Source organism: Taudactylus pleione, unplaced genomic scaffold (assembly GCF_031769625.1).
Source record: "Taudactylus pleione unplaced genomic scaffold, aTauple2 ptg000479l, whole genome shotgun sequence".
NCBI lineage: Eukaryota > Metazoa > Chordata > Amphibia > Anura > Myobatrachidae > Taudactylus > Taudactylus pleione.
Genome location: NW_028284881.1, coordinates 6,548,523 through 6,567,668, shown reverse-complemented (window position 1 = coordinate 6,567,668; position 19,146 = coordinate 6,548,523). Strand labels below are relative to the sequence as shown.

The 19,146-nt window shown below is 43.5% G+C and overlaps 1 protein-coding gene and 1 non-coding gene across 7 annotated transcripts in view; both read right to left on the bottom strand.

Moving 5' to 3' along the window:
- The window catches only part of ATXN2 (ataxin 2), a 63,674-nt gene that overhangs the window by 34,193 nt on the left and 10,335 nt on the right, over positions 1 to 19,146 (bottom strand). For 5 of the 6 annotated variants that reach the window (XM_088449221.1, XM_088449223.1, XM_088449222.1 and 2 more), the window contains exons 2-6: positions 9,861 to 9,894; positions 6,703 to 6,762; positions 4,101 to 4,172; positions 3,311 to 3,461; positions 930 to 1,075 (exon numbers count right to left, since the gene is read on the bottom strand). In XM_088449221.1, the coding sequence (XP_088305347.1) occupies positions 930 to 1,075; positions 3,311 to 3,461; positions 4,101 to 4,172; positions 6,703 to 6,762; positions 9,861 to 9,894 (463 nt within the window). The remainder of the gene's footprint in view (positions 1 to 929; positions 1,076 to 3,310; positions 3,462 to 4,100; positions 4,173 to 6,702; positions 6,763 to 9,860; positions 9,895 to 19,146) is intronic. The other variant, XM_088449224.1, reaches the window with a different exon arrangement.
- On the bottom strand, positions 16,025 to 16,207 carry LOC148502952 (U2 spliceosomal RNA). Its single transcript, XR_015869957.1, has one exon. It is a non-coding gene; the product is annotated as a U2 spliceosomal RNA (small nuclear RNA).

Below are 19,146 nucleotides of genomic sequence, written 5' to 3'. Positions count from 1 at the left end.
AATAATTCCCCCTGGTTGTGCCCCCAGTAGTAATCCCTCCTGGTAGTGCCCCCAGTAGTAATCCCCCCTTTCAGTGCCTCCAGTAGTAATCCCCCCTGGTAGTACCCCCAGTAGTAATCTCCCTTTTAGTGCCCCCTGTAGTAATCCCCCACTGGTAGTGCCCCCTGTAGTAATCCCCCACTGGTAGTTCCCCCAGTGGTAATCCCCCTTTTAGTGCCCCCTGTAGTAATCCCCCCCTGGTAGTGCCCCCTGTAGTAATCCCCCCCTTGTAGTTCCCCCAGTGGTAATCCCCCCTTTTAGTGCCCCCTGATAATGCCCCTTGGTAGTGCCCCCTGTAGTAATCGCCCCCTGATAATGCCCCCTGTAGTCATCGCCCCCTGGTAGTGCCCCCTGTAGTGTGTCGTCCCCCCCCTAGTAGAGTGAGACGTGAAAAGAATAAAAAAAAATAAACACTTACCTTAAACTCCCGCTCCTGGTCCCGCCGCTGTCCGCTCCTCCGGCCGCTTTGCATGGGAGAGACGTCGTCATGACGACGTGTCTCCCATCACCCACTGCGGGAGCCGGAAGATGGCTCCCGCAGTGGGAGCAGCAGCAGCCGCTGAGAGTCTGACAGACTCTCAGCGGCTGCTGATTACACCAAACACGCAGCTGCCGGCTCCGGCGGCTGTGTGTTTGGCAGTGTGTAGCGCTGACCGAACTCCGTCCGGTCAGCGCTACACTTGACTCGAGTATAAGATGAGGGGGTACTTTTTCAGCACATTTTTTGTGCTGAAAAACTCAGCTTATACTCGAGTATATACGGTACTTCAGTTTTAGCACTGCTGTTAAAAAATATAATGTGCCATCCTGAGTGATCAGCAAATTTCCTTCCTAAAAGGAGACAAATTGTTACATTCTGGACTAAAGAGTGAAGCAGAACATTTACTTACTACATCTGTATCTAAAGACTCTAGCTCCTCGCTGTTAGTAGATAAGCTGCTACTAACGAGGCATTCGCCACCATCCCATGGCTCCAGGTCTTTCTCCTTGTGCTCACCGTTCACTTTAGACGATATGCCAGAGTCAGTGAAACCATCTGAAAGACATGAGTACAATTAGCTGATTGCTCAGGTAATCGCAATCTACACTAAATTCAGCACAACCAAACAGATTTTTCTAAAGACATGTAAACTTGATTGGCCGACATTCCACTCCATTCCAGGAGCTAGCACTTAATAGGTTCATTTCTAGTATAAAAGCTCCTCCCATACAAACCCTTCCTCAGTTTGAACTTGAAAAGCCCCAAGGATAGGTTGAAAAAAAAAAAAAAAAAAAACCCCCACCACATTAAGGACTGAGGGGGTCTATGTACTCAGCCTTGGAGAGAGAAAGTGTAGAGATAGAAGTACCAACCAATCAGTTCCTGACTGACATTTTCAAACACAGCCTGTAACTGACAGTTAGGAGCCGATTGATTGGTACTTCATCTCCATCCACTTTATCTTTCTCAAAGGCTTAGTACATAGACCTTTGAATTACATCCTTCTCACACGCACAATCCAATAAAGGAAGAATTGCAGTGTCCTCCAGATGGCCTCTGATATAGCTATTTAACTGCAAGTACCAAAAATGTTATTTTCTCTTTGCACTATCTGGAGGACACATGACCGTGGAGATGTACAAAATGTACAAAATCTGCACCTAGGGGAGGGTATGCTCAGTCAAGGCTGAAGGGATGCTTTTTTTCTGGACAGAAAAAGGTATGAACGAAGGATCATGAAACTGCTCTACATAATTGCTCTGCGGAAATTCCATGTCGCGCCGACCACAAAGTCACATCAGAGTGAGTGGAATGAGCAGAGATCCTAGCTGGAATAGGTCATCCAGTTCCCTGATAGGTCTGCTAAATTGTGGCCCTAATCCATCCGACTACAGTCTGTTTGGACACTGGGCAACCTCTTTTGTTAGTGTTGTAAAATATAAATAAACCATCAGGTTTCCTTATACTGGTTGTCCTCACCAGATAAGTTTGGATAAAAGACTCTTATGGGGGGGATTCCACTTAGCGATTTAACCAAGCGATTCCACGATAACGACGTCGCTCACAAATCGCCCATACATGCTGGTCAACCTGACGATCTCATCAGGTTCAGCATGTGCCTGGACTGAACGAGTGAACGTTCAGTCTAGGCACATCACTAGATATACAAACGAGAGCACGACAGCAATGTCGTAATCGTGCTCTTGTTTGTATATCTAGAAGTGGATACCCGCCCTTACTATGTTTAATATAGCTCTCCAACAAGGCACAGAAACGTTCCGTACTTTATTTTTCAGCGAAGCTGCCAGCCAATCCATCCTGAAAACGTAGATTCTCAAAAAGAAATAAAAAAAAAAAAAAAAAAGGAGAATGGTGGGATGATGGACTATCCACAGCTGAAGGATACATTTTTTGGCCGCCACAGATATCACTAATTTACGTACCACATGCCACTCTTGCGCCCTCAGGTAAAATGCCAATGGCTCAGGTATTAAAGAAATAATTAACCAAATGGGGAGTTACATAGCTCCATATTTGAGTCCAAAAATCAGGATACCATGGGCATGTCCAAAGAGAATGGAATAGATCTGCCCTCAAAGACCCACACCTGGGACAGGAATGAATCTCTGCTAGCCCTATCAAATATCTACGGTGAGGAGAACGGTACGTCCCATGGAAGACATTAAGAAAAGTTTTGACATATGACTTTGCAGGAATCAATTGAGTTAACTAACGTTTGTAACGAGTGGTCTGAGATGAGGTGTATGCATTGTAAGACAGCAGCCTATCAATTCACTAGAAATGGGTACTTCATGAATATAAAAAGCTCAATGATGCTACTGGGCTCTAGCAAAAGTAGAATAATATACATACTATATATATATATATATATATATATATATTTATTTATTTATTAGGGATGTGCAGGTTCGGATAGGTTCGAGTTTGCACGTGGAGTTCGGATTTTTCCCTCCAAAAAAACGGAACTCAGAACGAGGCAAAACGTCATCTTACATGGACGAACATCATCATTCCTGGACAAAAGTCCAGGAATGATGATGTTCGTCCATGTAAGATGACGTTTTGCCTCTTTCTGAGTTCCGTTTTTTTGGAGGGAAAAATCCGAACTCCACGTGCAAACTCGAACCTATCCGAACCTGCACATCCCTAATATATATATATATATATATATACATATATACACATATATATATACACACACACACACCACTTACAAATAACACAAACCTGTGTGAACTCATATCTTAAATATAAGTAGAGACCATTTACCTCTTTTTGCATAATTGACATCCATGTCTTTAAATTGCGCCACAACAAAATCAGAAGACTTGAATAATATACTATCCACAATGTCTTCACGCTTTGGCCCCCCAGTAGAGTCTTTATTTTTCTTATGAGCTGCATCAAGCACTAAGTCGCACTGCAAAACAAAAAAGTGGAGAGAGATGGAGGGTGTTACAGAAGATGTTTTTGTCTATATGGATATTAACTAACAAGGTACCCCCCCCCCCCCCCTTTCAAAATTTTCATCTTCCACCTTTGTGGCATAGACAGAAATGTTCCCTAAAAACAGTTTACTTGATCTAAAAGCTTGCCTCGCCAACTCAGATTCTACACTCCATTATATCAAGAAACCTACTTTAGGCACCAAGAGCTTTTGGAATATTTCCTTCAGAAACCTTGGGGCACCACACAAAAAGTTGGTGTACAGTGAAAAAAATAAAAATAAAAGCAGGTTATGCAACGTAAAAAAGGTTTGCTTTAATTTTCTTATTCAATATCAGATACTAACAAGGCAATGGGTTTACAGCACCCATTTTCTGGCAGCTGGTGTTATAAGTGGATCCCCATTAGAAGTCTTAAAAAAATATCAAAACAGCAAAGGCAATAGCTCACTGGCCATAGCAATGTCATTCAACTAAAAATCTTAAACACTGGGAAACATGCTTAGAAAAGTTCCATACATTTCATAAAAGGCTATTAATTACATCAGTTGCAAACAAACCCATCCACTCACAAAGTAAGGTAGTTTATCATGCCCTGCCAGGTCATCACTTACCTTAGGACTATAGGTTTTAAAAACGCCTTCATAAACACTACCATTTTTCACATTTACTTCACACTTTGAACCCTAGAAAGAAGATAAAGAATATAATTATACGCAAGCCCACTGACTGTGCCCTGTAAAATACTATCATACCTGGGATGACTAGAATTAAACATATCATTCAACTGAGGGGGACGCAAGAGACACACACTCGCCAAATACGCATACAAGCCCCACATAATTAAAGTGGTCATACCATCTCTACCTACCCTGCGTTCCACAAAATTAAGCATTATAGATGACATGTTTAGCAACATTTAAGTTCTAATCCTGTTTTGTGACAATGTGGTAAACAAATGTTCAGAAACCTTAAAGATTATTTTCATTATGGTCCTAAAATTGGCTTTCAGTATCCTAACAAAGCACATCAATGGGGGAAGGGAATACATACAGGATCATGTGGGTTTCACACAGAAGAGGTAATAAATTCAAACAGGTTCAAAATGCTACAAAGTCTGTTCCAAGCCTGCTCAAAAAGCACTTCTCTCCAATAATAACCGTATCCAGTTATCTAGCATGGAACTTGTTTAGAACATAGTCCAGCTTGCCTTATGTTACAAATCTCCATCCAGCAAGTTACCAAGTCTTTGTTCCCTCATATGCACCAGTGCGATAGGATAGTACTGTAGTTAGCTATTCAATTGTTCCACCACGTATAATCTAGACCAATGCAACACAGATGGTCTAAGTGGTACCTGCAAGCTACGTGTCTCTACTAAGCATGCTGCTCCTCCCTACTGCACCACATCCTTCCATCATAGTGGAGACCTTTTAGGTGCACTAAACCCTCTCCAAACCAGAGAACCAATACCATGGCCTGAAAACCTAGCAAAGCCTGAGGAGTTGATAAGTGAAACCTGTTAGAGTTCATCCTGCTTAAACTTAAGGTGCATACACACGTAACTATTTTGAAACCAACGATTTTTACAACGATGATCGAAAAATGTTCCTTCCCTTAATGAAAATAGTTATGTTGGACAGTCTGAAATGGATAATGAACTATACAAACAGGAGCGCACTTGAACGATTATCGTTCGTTATAACTCAGAAACTGAACGATTTTTTGAACGATAACGACGTAGTTAACGACAAAACGTTAAAAAAATATAGTTACATGTGTATGCACCTTAACTGTAGAAATTTCTGTAGCACATATTCGATTCCAGACTACAAGTTATCTACCGGAGTACGCTAGCTTAATCTAAAAAAAATTATAAAAAAAAAAAAAACCACACCACTTTTTTTTTTTTTTTGATACCCACCCACTACTTGTAAATGCTTGTATATGTTGTAATAGTGGTGGTTTTTTGTCTTGTAATGTTGACCCTTAGCCATCCAATGAAAACTCTGCCTACCCCTGGTCACAATCAGAGCAACAAACTCTAAGGCAGAGGTTCCCTATATCCTGTCTTCAAGGCATCCTAAAGGTCCAGGAATTAAGGATAACCATGTTTGGGCACATGTGACTTAATTAGTACTTCAGGCAATTTGATTTAACCATCTGTGCTCAACCATGGATAGCCTTAAAACCTGGACCATTAGAATGCCTTGAGGACAGAGTTTAGGAACCTCTGCTCTAATGTCAAAAAACCAGTAAGTAATGTTCAGCTGTAGGAGCTAGCCTAACTGCAGATCAGTGCTGCATGCCTGGTAAAGGGAAGCATAGCTATACACACAAAAAACAATTGCCATTCTGCGTGCTTCAAAAATGTTGCCGTGTGGGGTTGGGATAGGATAAAAAAAAATAAAAAAAATAAGTTTATCGGAGTTCAAGAAACTATATGAATTACATGGTTAGATTTGCATTGGGATGCACCATTTTATCTGCTTGGGTACCAGTGACTGATCGCCTTAAATCATAGGGGGAATTTAAATAGCTGCAGAGCTTACTGGGGAGCTTTTAGCTCCCGTGTTAAAAGCCCGAAGCTATTCAATTACAACCCACAGTAAACCCCAAGGGTGCACTTATCGCAAATTTCGGTTCCCACCTCACGAGTGTGCAAACTGAATTCTGCTTTAAGTGCACCGTGCACCCTGGGCGCTTACTTGCGCAGTAATTGCATAGCTCTGGGGACTTTATCCAGAAGCTATGCCTTACTGCGTGCTAACCGCGGGATAGAATTGAATAGCTCCGGGCACTTAACCTGGGAGCTAAAAGCCCTTCGTAAACCCTGCAACTAATTGAACTCCCTCCCCCCCCATAGCATTCTCTTATCTTGCCAGTGTGAGCTTCACATTCACACATAAAGGAAGCTTGAAGTACATGTATGATGTGCATACAGCTCGCCTGATGGCCCCAGATTTTACAACTACATTTTTCCACTCCTAACACAAGTAGTTGGCAAAATAAAACCCCTATTTGATGTATGGCAAATTTCAAGTAGAAAACACACTAATCTGGTGTTCACACCTACTGAAATCCGCTGTTAACTTTAAGTTGCTGTCACTAACAGAAATAATGTGACATCTTACTACAGCTGGAGAAAGTTACATTACCACACATAGTTGCAGCATAAAGGAACATCATACACACAAAGTAAAAATCAGAACTTACAACAACTGAAGTAAGAATGTGGACCATTCTCATGTTTGCATAGATTCCATCAAAAGAAATCTAAGAATAAAGAGTTTGAAATTAAGATTTTATTTTGATGAACAGTTTCTTACAACATGCTCTGGAGAAAGATGGAAACTTTCTACATTGTTCTAAATGTGCCTTATGTGTGGTTGCGAGTATATGTAGAATGGCCTTGTGTAACATTTCAGTCACACCCAGCAAAGGTTACACATACAGACAGCACAAATTCGCAGAATAAATGAAATCTCTATACACAAGTGCATCATTCTCTCTAACTTTTTTTTGTGGACATTATGGGTGGAATTCAATTGTTTTGGCGGCCCGAATCTCCAGTCTAAAGTGACGAGAAATCGCGGGCCGCTATTCAATTGGTCCAGCTTTTCGCACTGATCGTGTCCAAAGTGGTAGGGTTTAGCCACGTAAATCGGCTAACCCCGACTAAAGTGCTGGGCGCGATTGCGAAAAAAGTGCAGTTTGGGCGCCCAAACAGGTCACATTTTGCCGATTTCAGCTCGTACCCCTCTGGGGCTTCGGACTGAAAAGGAACGCTGCCAGCAGATTGCGCCCGACAGGAGCAACAATTCAATAGCTACATCAGGCGCTAGAAACAATTGAATTCCACACTATGAAAAGGTTTAAATTTTGTTTTGGTCATGTCTATCTATCTATGACCATACAGTTGTATTTGTTACAATAGTATCCAGAGACCACCCCGGCAAATAAAAATAACTCTGCTTGGTCACTTATACCTTGCAGAAAAGGAAGTGTTATCTGAAATTGGTGGCTGTTGTTTTTGTGTGGGGGGGGGGGGGCACAATTGCCAGTGATAACAGCAATGAACAGAGCATCCTGAGACGCAGCACTGCTGCATAGATTCTGGCCGCAGGGTGCCATTCTAGGCTCCCTACTAGCCAGATGAGGCTAGCAGAAGAAAGCTCAGAGGGCCAGACGAAATGAGGTTCCCCATCCCTGCTGTAAACGGTCGTGCTCATTTCTCTGGTTTAAACATTTGATTTGCCAGACCTCCAACCAGTAGATATTAAGGATTTGATATAAATACAGATCTTCAACAAGCAGTCACTTGGGGTCAGGGCTGTGGGAACACACCATATTAGGTATAGGAATTAGTTTTAGTTCTAGGTCTTTATTCTGGGGACTTCAAGGAGTCCAGTCGCAATATTCTTTTCAAATACAATAGGGGCGATTCAATGCTTTCAGTCATGCTAATTAATGGGCACCCAATGTTGCAATTCAATTGTTTTTGGGTGCACATTACTTCTCATGCGCACCTAGGTAGGGTAAAAAGCCCGGCACTGACAGCCGCCAACGCTAACAACTGAATTGCCACCAATATTGGATTGTGATGACTTCATGATTCATGGGAACGTAGGAGTGAATAAAATAGGGAAAGAGAGGGGTGTATTTAAGTGAACTTGTGTAACTGGGTAAGTCTATGAGAGGGGGACTGCACTTTTTTGCTTTGCGTTACCTGGCTTAGGAATAGATAGCATCATAGTGGGGGGACCATCACTCTGTGGGCGAAATTAGTTTCCAGCCCCCTTCGCGCCCGATGGAGCTATTCAATTATTGCTCCTGTCGGGTGCAGTCAGTTGAAGGCTCACCATTTCAGCTCACACCCCCAGGGGGATGGAAGCTTAAATGGACGATAAGTGACCCGTTCAAGCGCCCAAACAGCACTTTTCGCGATCGCACCCAGCACTTTGGTCGGGTCTAGCAGTTTTATGCGGCTAAACCAGATCTCTATGGACATGATCAACGTGATAATCGTAATCAATTGATTAGCACCCCGCCATCTCCAGTCACTTTAGACGGGAGTTCTGGCGTGCTAGAACAATTGAATTCCACCCTGTGGGTCTATCACCTATGGTTCAGAGCATAGGTTGGCAAAGCCTAGTGCTGGTTAGCCAAATATCAGGGGGAACCCTGCAATGTGCCTACATTTTATTTTGAGGTAACTGGATCTAGGTTGATCACGCTAGTGCAGATTACAAATAAGGTGGAATCCCTATGCAATTTTAGATTTATTTTTTTTATAACACAGGGAGTGCAGCTTGCTTTTTTCCAAGCTTCTGCTGTCCAGCCCTTTAAATTTGGAAGGAGAAAGATGATAGGCTGAATGTATGGAGAGAATAGATTTGTGACAAATGACAGGTAGAGACTGAATATCGGATGATAAATGGGTCAGCGTATGGACGGTTATGACGGTTTAGTTGGTCAGACAACTAAAAATGGTAGTGTATGGCAAGAGTCAGTCTTCCTAGAGTATAAAACACTTATGGGGGGAGGGAATTCAATAGTTAGTGCCCGCGGCTGCTACGAACGGAAATCCGATGGAGCCAATCAAGTGTTGCCCCTTTCGGGCACGAATAGCTGCCGGAGCACCCATTTATGCTCGAACCCTCCTGAGGCGGTGAGCAGAATTGTGCGATAAGCCGCTTTAGCATTACTGTTTGGGCGCATTGGTCAGGACTTTAGATGGGTTTAGCCATTTTATGTGGCTAACCCCGGGCTAATTAGGCGTGACAAGTGCAATAATTAATAGGAACTACATCGGGTGTCCATTAATTAGTGTGGCGAAAAAAAAAAAAATGAATCGCCCACATAAGAATTGAAACAGTGAAAAAATAAAATTACAATGGAGAGCGAGGAAGATGTAGTGTTGAGACATGCAAGAGTTATCCACACAAAGCAGTCCGATCAAAAATCACTTATCAGGTTACGACTCATCCTCTAAAAAAATGGATTGTGCACTTTATCCATCATTTTAGTTTTTGTCAAAATACACATCTATATACATAAGTAGCAGTTTCAACACTTTTGCTCAAATTTGCTCAGCCTGGCAACAAATGCCAGAAAAGTGCATTAAAACCAAGATGGATGTCTCTTTTGCGCTTAATACAGTAATCTATTTATAAAATGGCACAGTATTTCCTCATGCATTAACACATGCTAGCAGTACAACAGACTAACGGTGATAGCACAATTCAAGTGTATGGCAAAATGCATCTAAAATACAGTCTTAAGAGTATTTTTTACCCCTTGACCTCATGCACAAGTGAATAAACCCTATATATAAAAAAAAAGTAATATAGCGTTAGGCGATTGCAACTTACAGACTGAGGAGGTCCTTTTCCACTGCTACGCCCTCTGAAAATAAAAGCAAAGCATGTTAGTTTCACAATCAATGTTGTTGACAGGTGTGAATATATTTGATAGTCAATTGAAAGTACCACATATTGCACAGTGTTTACAAACAGAAAGGGTTTCAAGATATTTTGAAGGTACATTGTATATTAAGTTTAATTTCATTTTGGACAGCAGAAAGTATGAGGCGACCTACAAAAGACTGCCAAACTGCCAGTCACTCTGTTTTGTTACAAACACCTTCCTCCTAATATGGAAAGCTGTTAAACTGTGAAGGAGCATGATGGAAATAATTAGCAAAGTATAAACACTTCAGTTGTTTCACGAATATTATTCAGCAGTAAGAGTCTGAGATTAAATATTGGCCTTAGCGGTTCTCCAAATTCTACACCCAGCATACTGAACTGTTCTTTTGTTATAAACAGACAAAGCTTTTACTGTTTATTCAATGGGGAATATGTAATTGTTTTAACGCGGCCGCAGCTCCAGTCTAAAGTGAAGTGAGCTATTCAATTGTTTGTGCCGCTGGGTGCGCATTATTAGTGCACACTCTTCTGAGGTGGCAAGCAGAAAATCCACCAAACTTGGGATTTTGGGGCACCCACACTCATCGCGCCCAGTAGTTTGCATGGGTTTAGCTACTTTACGCATGTAAACCCGATGCATTTGGACGCGATATGTGCAGTAAGTCATGGACGTCCGTGGCACTCAAAACAATCAAATATCATCCACCAGGTGTCCAAAAACTATTGAATTCCCGCCTAAAATGCCAATTTAAAAATAAATAAACAAAAACCTTACTCCACATGTACTTATTAGTGCATCTTGTCAAGTACTAAAAGTGTTTTAGGGCTAGTTGCAGTAAACTGTATCGCCCAACTTGAGTGGGTTTACAAACTAATAGATCCAGGCACTCATCCCGGGAGCTACATCCCCTTGCTTCTAGTTGAATTCCCCCCCATTGCGGCTGAGCATACAAAGCATGTCACTAAAGAAGCCTGTAGCCATCTGTTGCTAGGGGCCAGAGCAGACATCTTGTCAAGTACTTTACCAAGAGCTACGCCCCTTAAAAAGGAGGGAAACACTTGTGTGAACACTTAAATTCTCCTTTTGCCACCCTTACCACTACTTTAGACAAATTTAGCCGCTGTGAAGGGCAAGAAATTGCACCATGGCGAAAAAAAAAAAAAAATTTGCACTGTAGGTGGGGGAAGACTTAGATTTGGGAGGGCAGTATCTAAACTCCTATCTAAATAGCTTTGTAAAAATAAAGCTGTCCAGGATTTGCAGTTTGCTAAATCATTTACCCTGCATGCAAAAATAAATTAATGTATTTGCACCCCTTCCATTGGAACATGGTTTGTCCAAGTGTACAGTTACTTGCTCTCCCCCATCCCCTTGCTTATCAGATATTTCTGTAGTGTAGTGGAGGGACTGGATGCAGCTGGCTCTGCAACATCAATGTGTAAAGAGAATCTGTATGATTTACCGCCGGACCCATGCCCGGCGGTTAGAATCCCGACAGCGGCATCCCGGGAGAGGTGGAAATCCCAATTGTCAAAAAGGTTAAAGTATATACTAACCTCTTTCTACCCACTAACCCTCCCTTAGGGGTGACTACCCCTAAATTTCCCCCCCAGTGCCTAACCCTAATCCCCCCTCTCAGTGCCTAAACCCAAGTCCCCCGGGGGGTGCCTAACCCTAAATGCCCCCCAGGGGTGCCTAACGCTACCCCCCTTCACCTTGCCTAAACCTAACCTTCCGGGGGAGTGCCTAACCCCAAGCCCCCCCCCGGAACCCTAAACCTAACCCTCCCCCCCACGGCTATCCGCGCTCAGCGTCCCTTTGATCAGGATGCTGGGCTCCCGGCATACGCATATCGACGCCAGCCTTTAGACCCTTGCCGGGATATGACAGTCGGGATGAGGTCCGCCGGCTTCCCAAATGCATACCGTGTAAAGACAAGGTGTCGTCATACACTGCATTTTCCCACAGCAACAAACTTGCAAGCTGGGCCTTCTTATCTCATTGGGGCAGATGTATGAAGCTGTGGAAAATGATAAAGTGCAGAGTGATAAATGACCAACCAATCCGCTCCCACCTCTCATTTTTCAAACACAGCCTGTAACAAGACAGTTGTGAGCTGATTGGTTGGTCGTTTATCACTCTGCACTTTATCACTTTCCAGAGCTTCATACATATGCCCCATTGTTTGTTATTAGCCAGTGTACATTTATTACGGTTTTGTTCCCAATTAAAGTGCAATAGAATGCGTTGTCACTAAATAAAAAGGTAAAATAAATGTAAAAAAAAAAAAAAAATCCTCATACAGGTGTCTACATTAGCTACTACAGACTCAGTTGCACATGGCTATTTGGGTGAGATGTTAGAAAGGGAAGGGCAGGATTGAATTGTATGAGATATACCATGATGCCCAGCTGTATACATATAGGCCAGTAAATGTAGTACCAACTGAACCTAGCCATAGGAGGTGAGAAGGGAAACCTTACAATGCCAGAGAAGGCAAAGTATCATTCCAGAATAAAGATTTGAAATTCCCCCCTTAGTGATAAGACTGAATTGGTATGCATGACCACCGGACCTCAGCCCGGCGGATGAAATCCCTATGCCGGAAGATGATGATCCCGGATGAGGTTAGTAATTACCCTAACCCTCACCTCCCCCCAGGGGTACCTAAATTTAACCACCCTTCCCCACACCCTAAGCCTAACCTCCTCCTAGTGGTGCCTGACTCTAACCACCCCTTCATCTAGCCTAACCCTCCTTTTTTGCAAGTCAAAAACAGGATTTTGGTATTTACCGATAAATCCGTTTCTACAATTCCATAGGGGACACTGGATACCAAAGACAGTGGTGTATAGACAGTGCCGAGAGGGAGCTTGGCACTTTAAATTCTAAGAAGTATGACTAGCTCCTCCCCCTCTATACTGCCCTACAAGCCTCAGTTCTTAGAAAACTGGTCCCGAGGGGAGCTAAGAAAAACGGGAGAGGCAAAGTCAGTACACAGAACAAAGAAAAAAGGTTGTAAAACTAACACCACCAGAGACATCAAACCAGTCTCTAACAGTCATAACATAAAATTGCCCCAACCCTGGCAGAATGGAATTGCGCAGGGTGGGCGTCTAGTGTCCCCTATGGAATCGGAGAAAGGGATTTATTGGTAAGTACCAAACTCCTGTTTTCCCCTTCATCCACTAGGGGACACTAAAGACCAAAGACAGTGGGGACGTCCCAGAGCTCCCATTATGGGCAGGAAGCGCCGAGAACCCTGCAAAACAGACCGGCCATACTGCGCTGCAGAGACCACAAACATGTTAAATCTATAAAGAAGAAGAAAGCAATGCCGGCCAGACCAAGTAGCCGCTCGGCAAGGTAACGCCATGGAGCAATCGCCCATGAGGGACCCACAGAGTGAGTGCTGTAAGAGAAATCGGAGGCTCCCTAGAATAAGCCATATATGCCTGTCTGCTGGACAGACGAATCCAGTGGGCCAGTGACCATCTGGAAGCTGGCCAACCAGGACGAACAGCATCATACAAAACAGTTTAACACATGGCTGCAGTCCTTTCCACATAAAATCAAAGAGCCCTAACAACATCTTATGCTGGGCATACACTATACAATTATCTGTCATATCTGTCTGGTTGGAATGAAAACCTGGTAACGTATGGGAGCAAATGACAGTCGATCATATGGTCTTAAACATCGGAAAATGGACCAAAAAAAAAAAAATAAATAAATTGTTCAAATTGGTTAAATTCGTGTTTTAACCACTTTGTCTGAACGACCATTTTTGTCTGTTTCCAGTGTTTGTGAGCAAATATTAGATTGTCATTTGCTCCCATACATTCCCAGATTTCATTCCAACTAGACAGATAATTGTATAGTGTATGCTCAGCATAAGGATCCTGGCAAGAACAGGTACCATAATAGGTTGGTTGATGTGGAAAGCAGAAACCACCTTTAGAAGAAAGTTAAATTCCTGTACAGAGTTCCACTGTATCCTCGCGAAATACCAAGAATGGAAGATGACAGAAAAGAGCTCCTAGATTAGATACCCTCCTGGCTGAGGCCAGTGTGAGAAGTGTTACCTTCCACGAAAGGTATATTAACTCCGACTGCAAAAGTCCAAACAGAGGAAACTAAGAAAGAAAGGTTCAAATCCCATGTAGCTGTAGGAGGAGCAAAGGGTGGTTGTAACCGAATCACACCTTGTAGAAAAACCTGTACCTCTGGTATACAAGACCAACTACTTCTGGAAGAAACCCATCAGAGCTGAAATTTATACCTTCAGCAAACCCAACCGCAGACCGGCTGAAAAACCTGCTTGCCGAAAAAGCAGAAATTTGGCTAGGTTGACGTTTGTAGGAAGAGCCCCCCTACGTTCGCATCATGAAACATAAGTTTTTCAAATACGGAGGTAATGTTTAGAGGTACCTTCCTTCCTAGCTCTAAGCATAGTAGGGATTACCCTGGATAGGATCCCTGTACGTCTCAGGATGGCCCTTTCAACAGCCACGCCAACAAACGTAACCGCTTAAAGTCTGGATAGACTAAAGTACCCTGTATTAAGAGATCTTCTCTCAGAGGTAGAGGCCACGGATCCTCGATCAGCAGAAGTTGGAGGACAGACTACCAAGCTCTGTGAGGCCAATCCAGAGCAACCAATAGAATCTTGGCCTTCTCCCTTTTGAGGTGTTGTAGAATCCGAAGGGGAAGAGGAAACAGATAAAGTTGAACCGCCACGGTGTTGACAATGCGTTCACTGCCACCGGGACTGTCCTAGAGCTGAAGAAAGGCAGTTGATATTGTCTGGATGCCATGGGGTCGACCTGAGGAAGACCACACCTTTGGTGAAAAACCTGCAGGTGAAGTGCCCATTTGGATGCATGTTTTGTCCCAATCGGCTACACCTGGAATGAAGATTGCTGAGATTGCCCCTGCAACCTTCTCCTCCCAGGTTCAAATCCGGCTTACTTCTTTTAAAGCCGCCCGACATCTGGAGCCACTGTGGGAAATGTATGCCACTGTCGTGGCATTGTCTGACCGGACCCCTGACTGCTCAGGTTATCTGCTGTCTGAATAGCGTAGAACAATACCCGCAATTCCAATATTCTTGTGATATCCAGCGGCCTTGGAAGAGCTGTTCCTGAATCACCATTTTACAACCTCTCAGACTCTTTTCTGTGGTGGGAAAAAAAAAAAAAAAAGTCTCTTCCCACACTCCAAATCTCTTTCGCTCCAGTAGGAGCATCAAGCTCAACCACCAGAAAAAGGGGCATCAGTTCTGGGACTCAACTTTACCCATTGTTGGGGGTCCTTTTACTGAGAGAACGACTGGCTGAAATATCCTGGAGAGAAACAATTTGTAAGGAAAAGGCCTCTAATGCCTTGACCATCTTTCCCAGGAGTCAAATGCAAACATGCACCGATACCAGATGATGTCAAAAAGGACCTTCCTTACCACCTTCCTGATGAAGGAACACTTTGACATAAGGTGTCCATGAGCATACCCAGAAAACTGTAGCCTCTGCGTCGGAATCCACCCATGACGAATGAGACGTAAGTGAGTCATTGACATTCTGCAGTAATTGGACCCTGGAATGGGCCTTCAGCAGAGGTAAGGGATAATAGAGATCCCCTGTTTTACCCTGGGGGCTGATGAGAAGCCGAAGAGTAAGCTCAGAGTCAGGAAATGAGAGTTCCAAAATACGAATCTCAGAAACACCTGGTGAGGTGGCAAGATAGGGATGTGAAGAAAGTAGTCCTTGATATCCAGAGATATTGTGAATCACCATCCTCTAGTCCTGCAATCCCCAACTGAAGGGACTATCTTACATATGGAAATCCTTAGGAAAAGATAGAGATTATACAATTTCAGAGTAGGTTAGACAGAGCCGTAAGGCTTTGGAACCACGAAGACTGGAGTAAAAAAAAAAAAGAAAAAAAAAAAAACTTTGTCCGATCAGATGTCTGGGAACCTGGACCACTACTCTCGTGGATAGAAGTTAGTGTATAGTTGGCTGTAAAAATTATACTTCTTTGGAAACTGTCAAACCTGTGTAGTGAGGAGACAAAAAAAAGTCAAGCTTGTATTTCAGAGGAGATCCCGGTCCAAAGCATCCCTACAAGATTTTGCAATACCAGGTCAATGCGTGGACAGTGCAATCTCTTCTTCCATCTCCCTGTTCTAAAAATCCATTTAATATATGGCCCCCAAATAGGGGGCAAATCAGATAAAAACTGATAAGAGCCGATACTACACTTAATCTTAGCCAAAAGGCCAAGAAGCGATGAGGTTGTTGTGACAGCCTCGGTCTCCGGAACCACAGGAAGCCGATGGTCCCGTGAACAACCCAGAGTACTAAAAGGACCGAAACGAGGATCCTGAATAAGAACTTTAGGAGGAGGAGTCGCATGCTGAATATAAGAGTATTTACCTCCAGTAACTTGAGAAAACCATCTATCTAGTTCTCAATCAATTCATTGAATGAAAGAGCCTACTCATAGTTTAAGCCACAGCGCCCTACGTGTTGAAAACGCCAGATCTGAAAATATTGTCAATGTCTTTTGACGTCACTCTTATCACCATCAGACAATTTCTGCGGCTACATCTGCTAACAGTATACACTCGCAGGATGCAGATACCTGCATATAAATGTGCCTGAGAGCTTCTTTTTCAAAGGCGTGGCCTCAGAGACTGGTAGCGAATTCTTCCTAGACAGTCTACGGGGGAGTAAACTAACAAAGTGGCCTGCTGTCCAAGACTTGCCACAGGTGTACTTGCCTTATCAGGTGAGCCACTCGGGAAAATACAATACCTGGCGGATTGGATTTCCCTAGGCAAATTTGGAGCATATGCGCTCCACGAAAACTTCCTTCTCTGATTGGAGGACTAAGGGCAACCATCTTTTATAGACCTGTGCTTCCCAGCCTTGGACTCCGCTAAGGATGCTCATCTGTATTCTTTAGATCGGCTGAGACCCCTCTTCTTTCCGAGAAGCCTCCAGCTCAGCATAGAGAAGGGACATAAATTTACATTTACTCCAGGTACTGCACTTAAAGCAAGGGAAGAATATATAAACTTTACACAACCAGCCCTGGTGAATCAAGCCAACATGCTGTGGGGAAGTAATGCCAGTCACCACACTATCCATGTTGACGTGGATATGCCGGTGACTGAGTCATTAGTAACTCCCACCGTTTACCCGCACTTCATAGAATTTCTTCACTTTGACATACACAGCACTGGGCAGAAATCACATCGCATCGCATCAACACCCGCCACAGGCCCTCACAATGCTTTGCACCAACACCGGAGCACATTGTAACCTGCGCCGTACAAGATGGTGGATCGGACGTCCCTGACATTGCTATACAGTATTGTTACACATTAGGGAGTTAGATGACTGCCCTAATAAATTCAGACTTTTTGCAGGTAATCAACTATTGGGACGTTTTAGTGCCCCTTTTAGCCATGATACAAACAGCCCCCCCCCCCCCCCCCCCCACAAACAGTAAAGTGTAGTGAAACAAGGTCAAAAGAAGAAACAGAGGCAGGAGAGAGTCATACTAACCCTAATAGCGCTCCTAGCAGTGCCAGAAAACACTGGGCATATAAAAGTAAGCAACCTGTTGCCTTAATTTCTCTCCTGACCAGCCTAAACCCCACTGTCTACTTACAGTATCAGTTTAGGCAGTCAGTTTCCTATAGCAGCGTTGCAGAAAGTAAAGCCTCTCCCCGGATACCGGCTAAAATGTAACAGACTGTTAATGGCCGCCAGCACCCCCGAGGGAAGCACTGATGGCCGCAAGTAGGAAGTAGCAGGACTCGAGCTAGGCTCCACCCCTCGTTATGGCACCCAAACAGAGTTATATGTACGCTCTGCTTAACTAGCTGCTACTAGTGTTTTGTATTGGCTGCCCCGCAAAACAGAGCAGCCTGCAACTCTAGAGAGAAGAGGAAGACACTGTTATACATAGAACCAGTAACAGGGAGAGCAGCGTCAGCATTACTGCCGGCTGTCACCCATTCCCAGTCCACTCACTGCTGTAAATGCCGCACTTATATTAACCTGGCTACCCCGCTAGACTGGGAGCCAGGTATACTCACGTGGCTGCTTTTGCTGCAAGTGCGCGGCTGGCTAATGGAGGTCCGCTACGCGCGCTGCAAGCAGTCGCATGCAGGACATCCTATATGGAGACAGTTGTGTCATGTAGTCGGGAGACCCCAGGCGATCTGCAAGCAGTTGCGAGTGGGTCCCCCCAGCAGTCCATTCCTGTCTGTTCCATTCAATGTAAATATATTTTCTTCAGTGCTCTTATTAAAACCTTGAGAGCAATGTGAAAATCACACCTGCTCCCCTCGGGCACAGATTAAAACTGTTTTGTGGCAGAGTATAGAGGGGGGAGGAGCTACTCTCACTTCTTAGAATTTAAAGTGCCAAGCTCCCTCTCAGCACAGTCTATACCCCACTGTCTTTGGTCTCCAGTGTCCCCTAGTGGATGAAGGAGAAAGTAATGAGCACCAGATGGAGCTATTCAATTGTTACAGTGCCTATGGCACCTATTATTTATGGAGTTTATTAGTAATTTTGACACCCAAACAGACTTCTTCCCACATTTCTGATCGCCACTTCACGCAAGTAAAAATAATGGGCTCCTGCACCCGATCAGAGCAACAATTGAATAGCTCTTTCGGGCACCCAAAAAACAATCAAATCTCCCCAATGAGGTATCAAAGCTTTCTAAAAATGTGACAGTTTTTCTATTGGCATGCTTCAAAACTATCTAAACCATTAACCCAATATTTAACTAGCTACATTTGTACTTTGGAGCTTGGGTACAATTAGATACATGGTTGGAGGCCAAACAATTCCATTTTTTGTTGACAAATCACTATTCCTAAGAGTAAAAAATACCACAATACTTCCAGCCTATACATTTTCACAACACTGATGTCCAAACAACTGCACTTTTACCACAATGGAGGAGCTTTGCCCATAGCAAGCCTAAATAAAGGACTTTGTTACAGCAGTATACAGCCAGTTAAACCAGGGTAATATATACAGGTTGTCAGGGGAAGATTGCCCGAAATCAGCATCTCACTTTGTGCAAAAATTTAAAGAAAATGCTTACAGGTGGGAGACTGCACAGAATCCTCATGTGTCAGATGCTTGTTGGCAAGGTTAGGTCATCTCCTTACTTCACATATGGTAGCAGTGACCCAAAGTG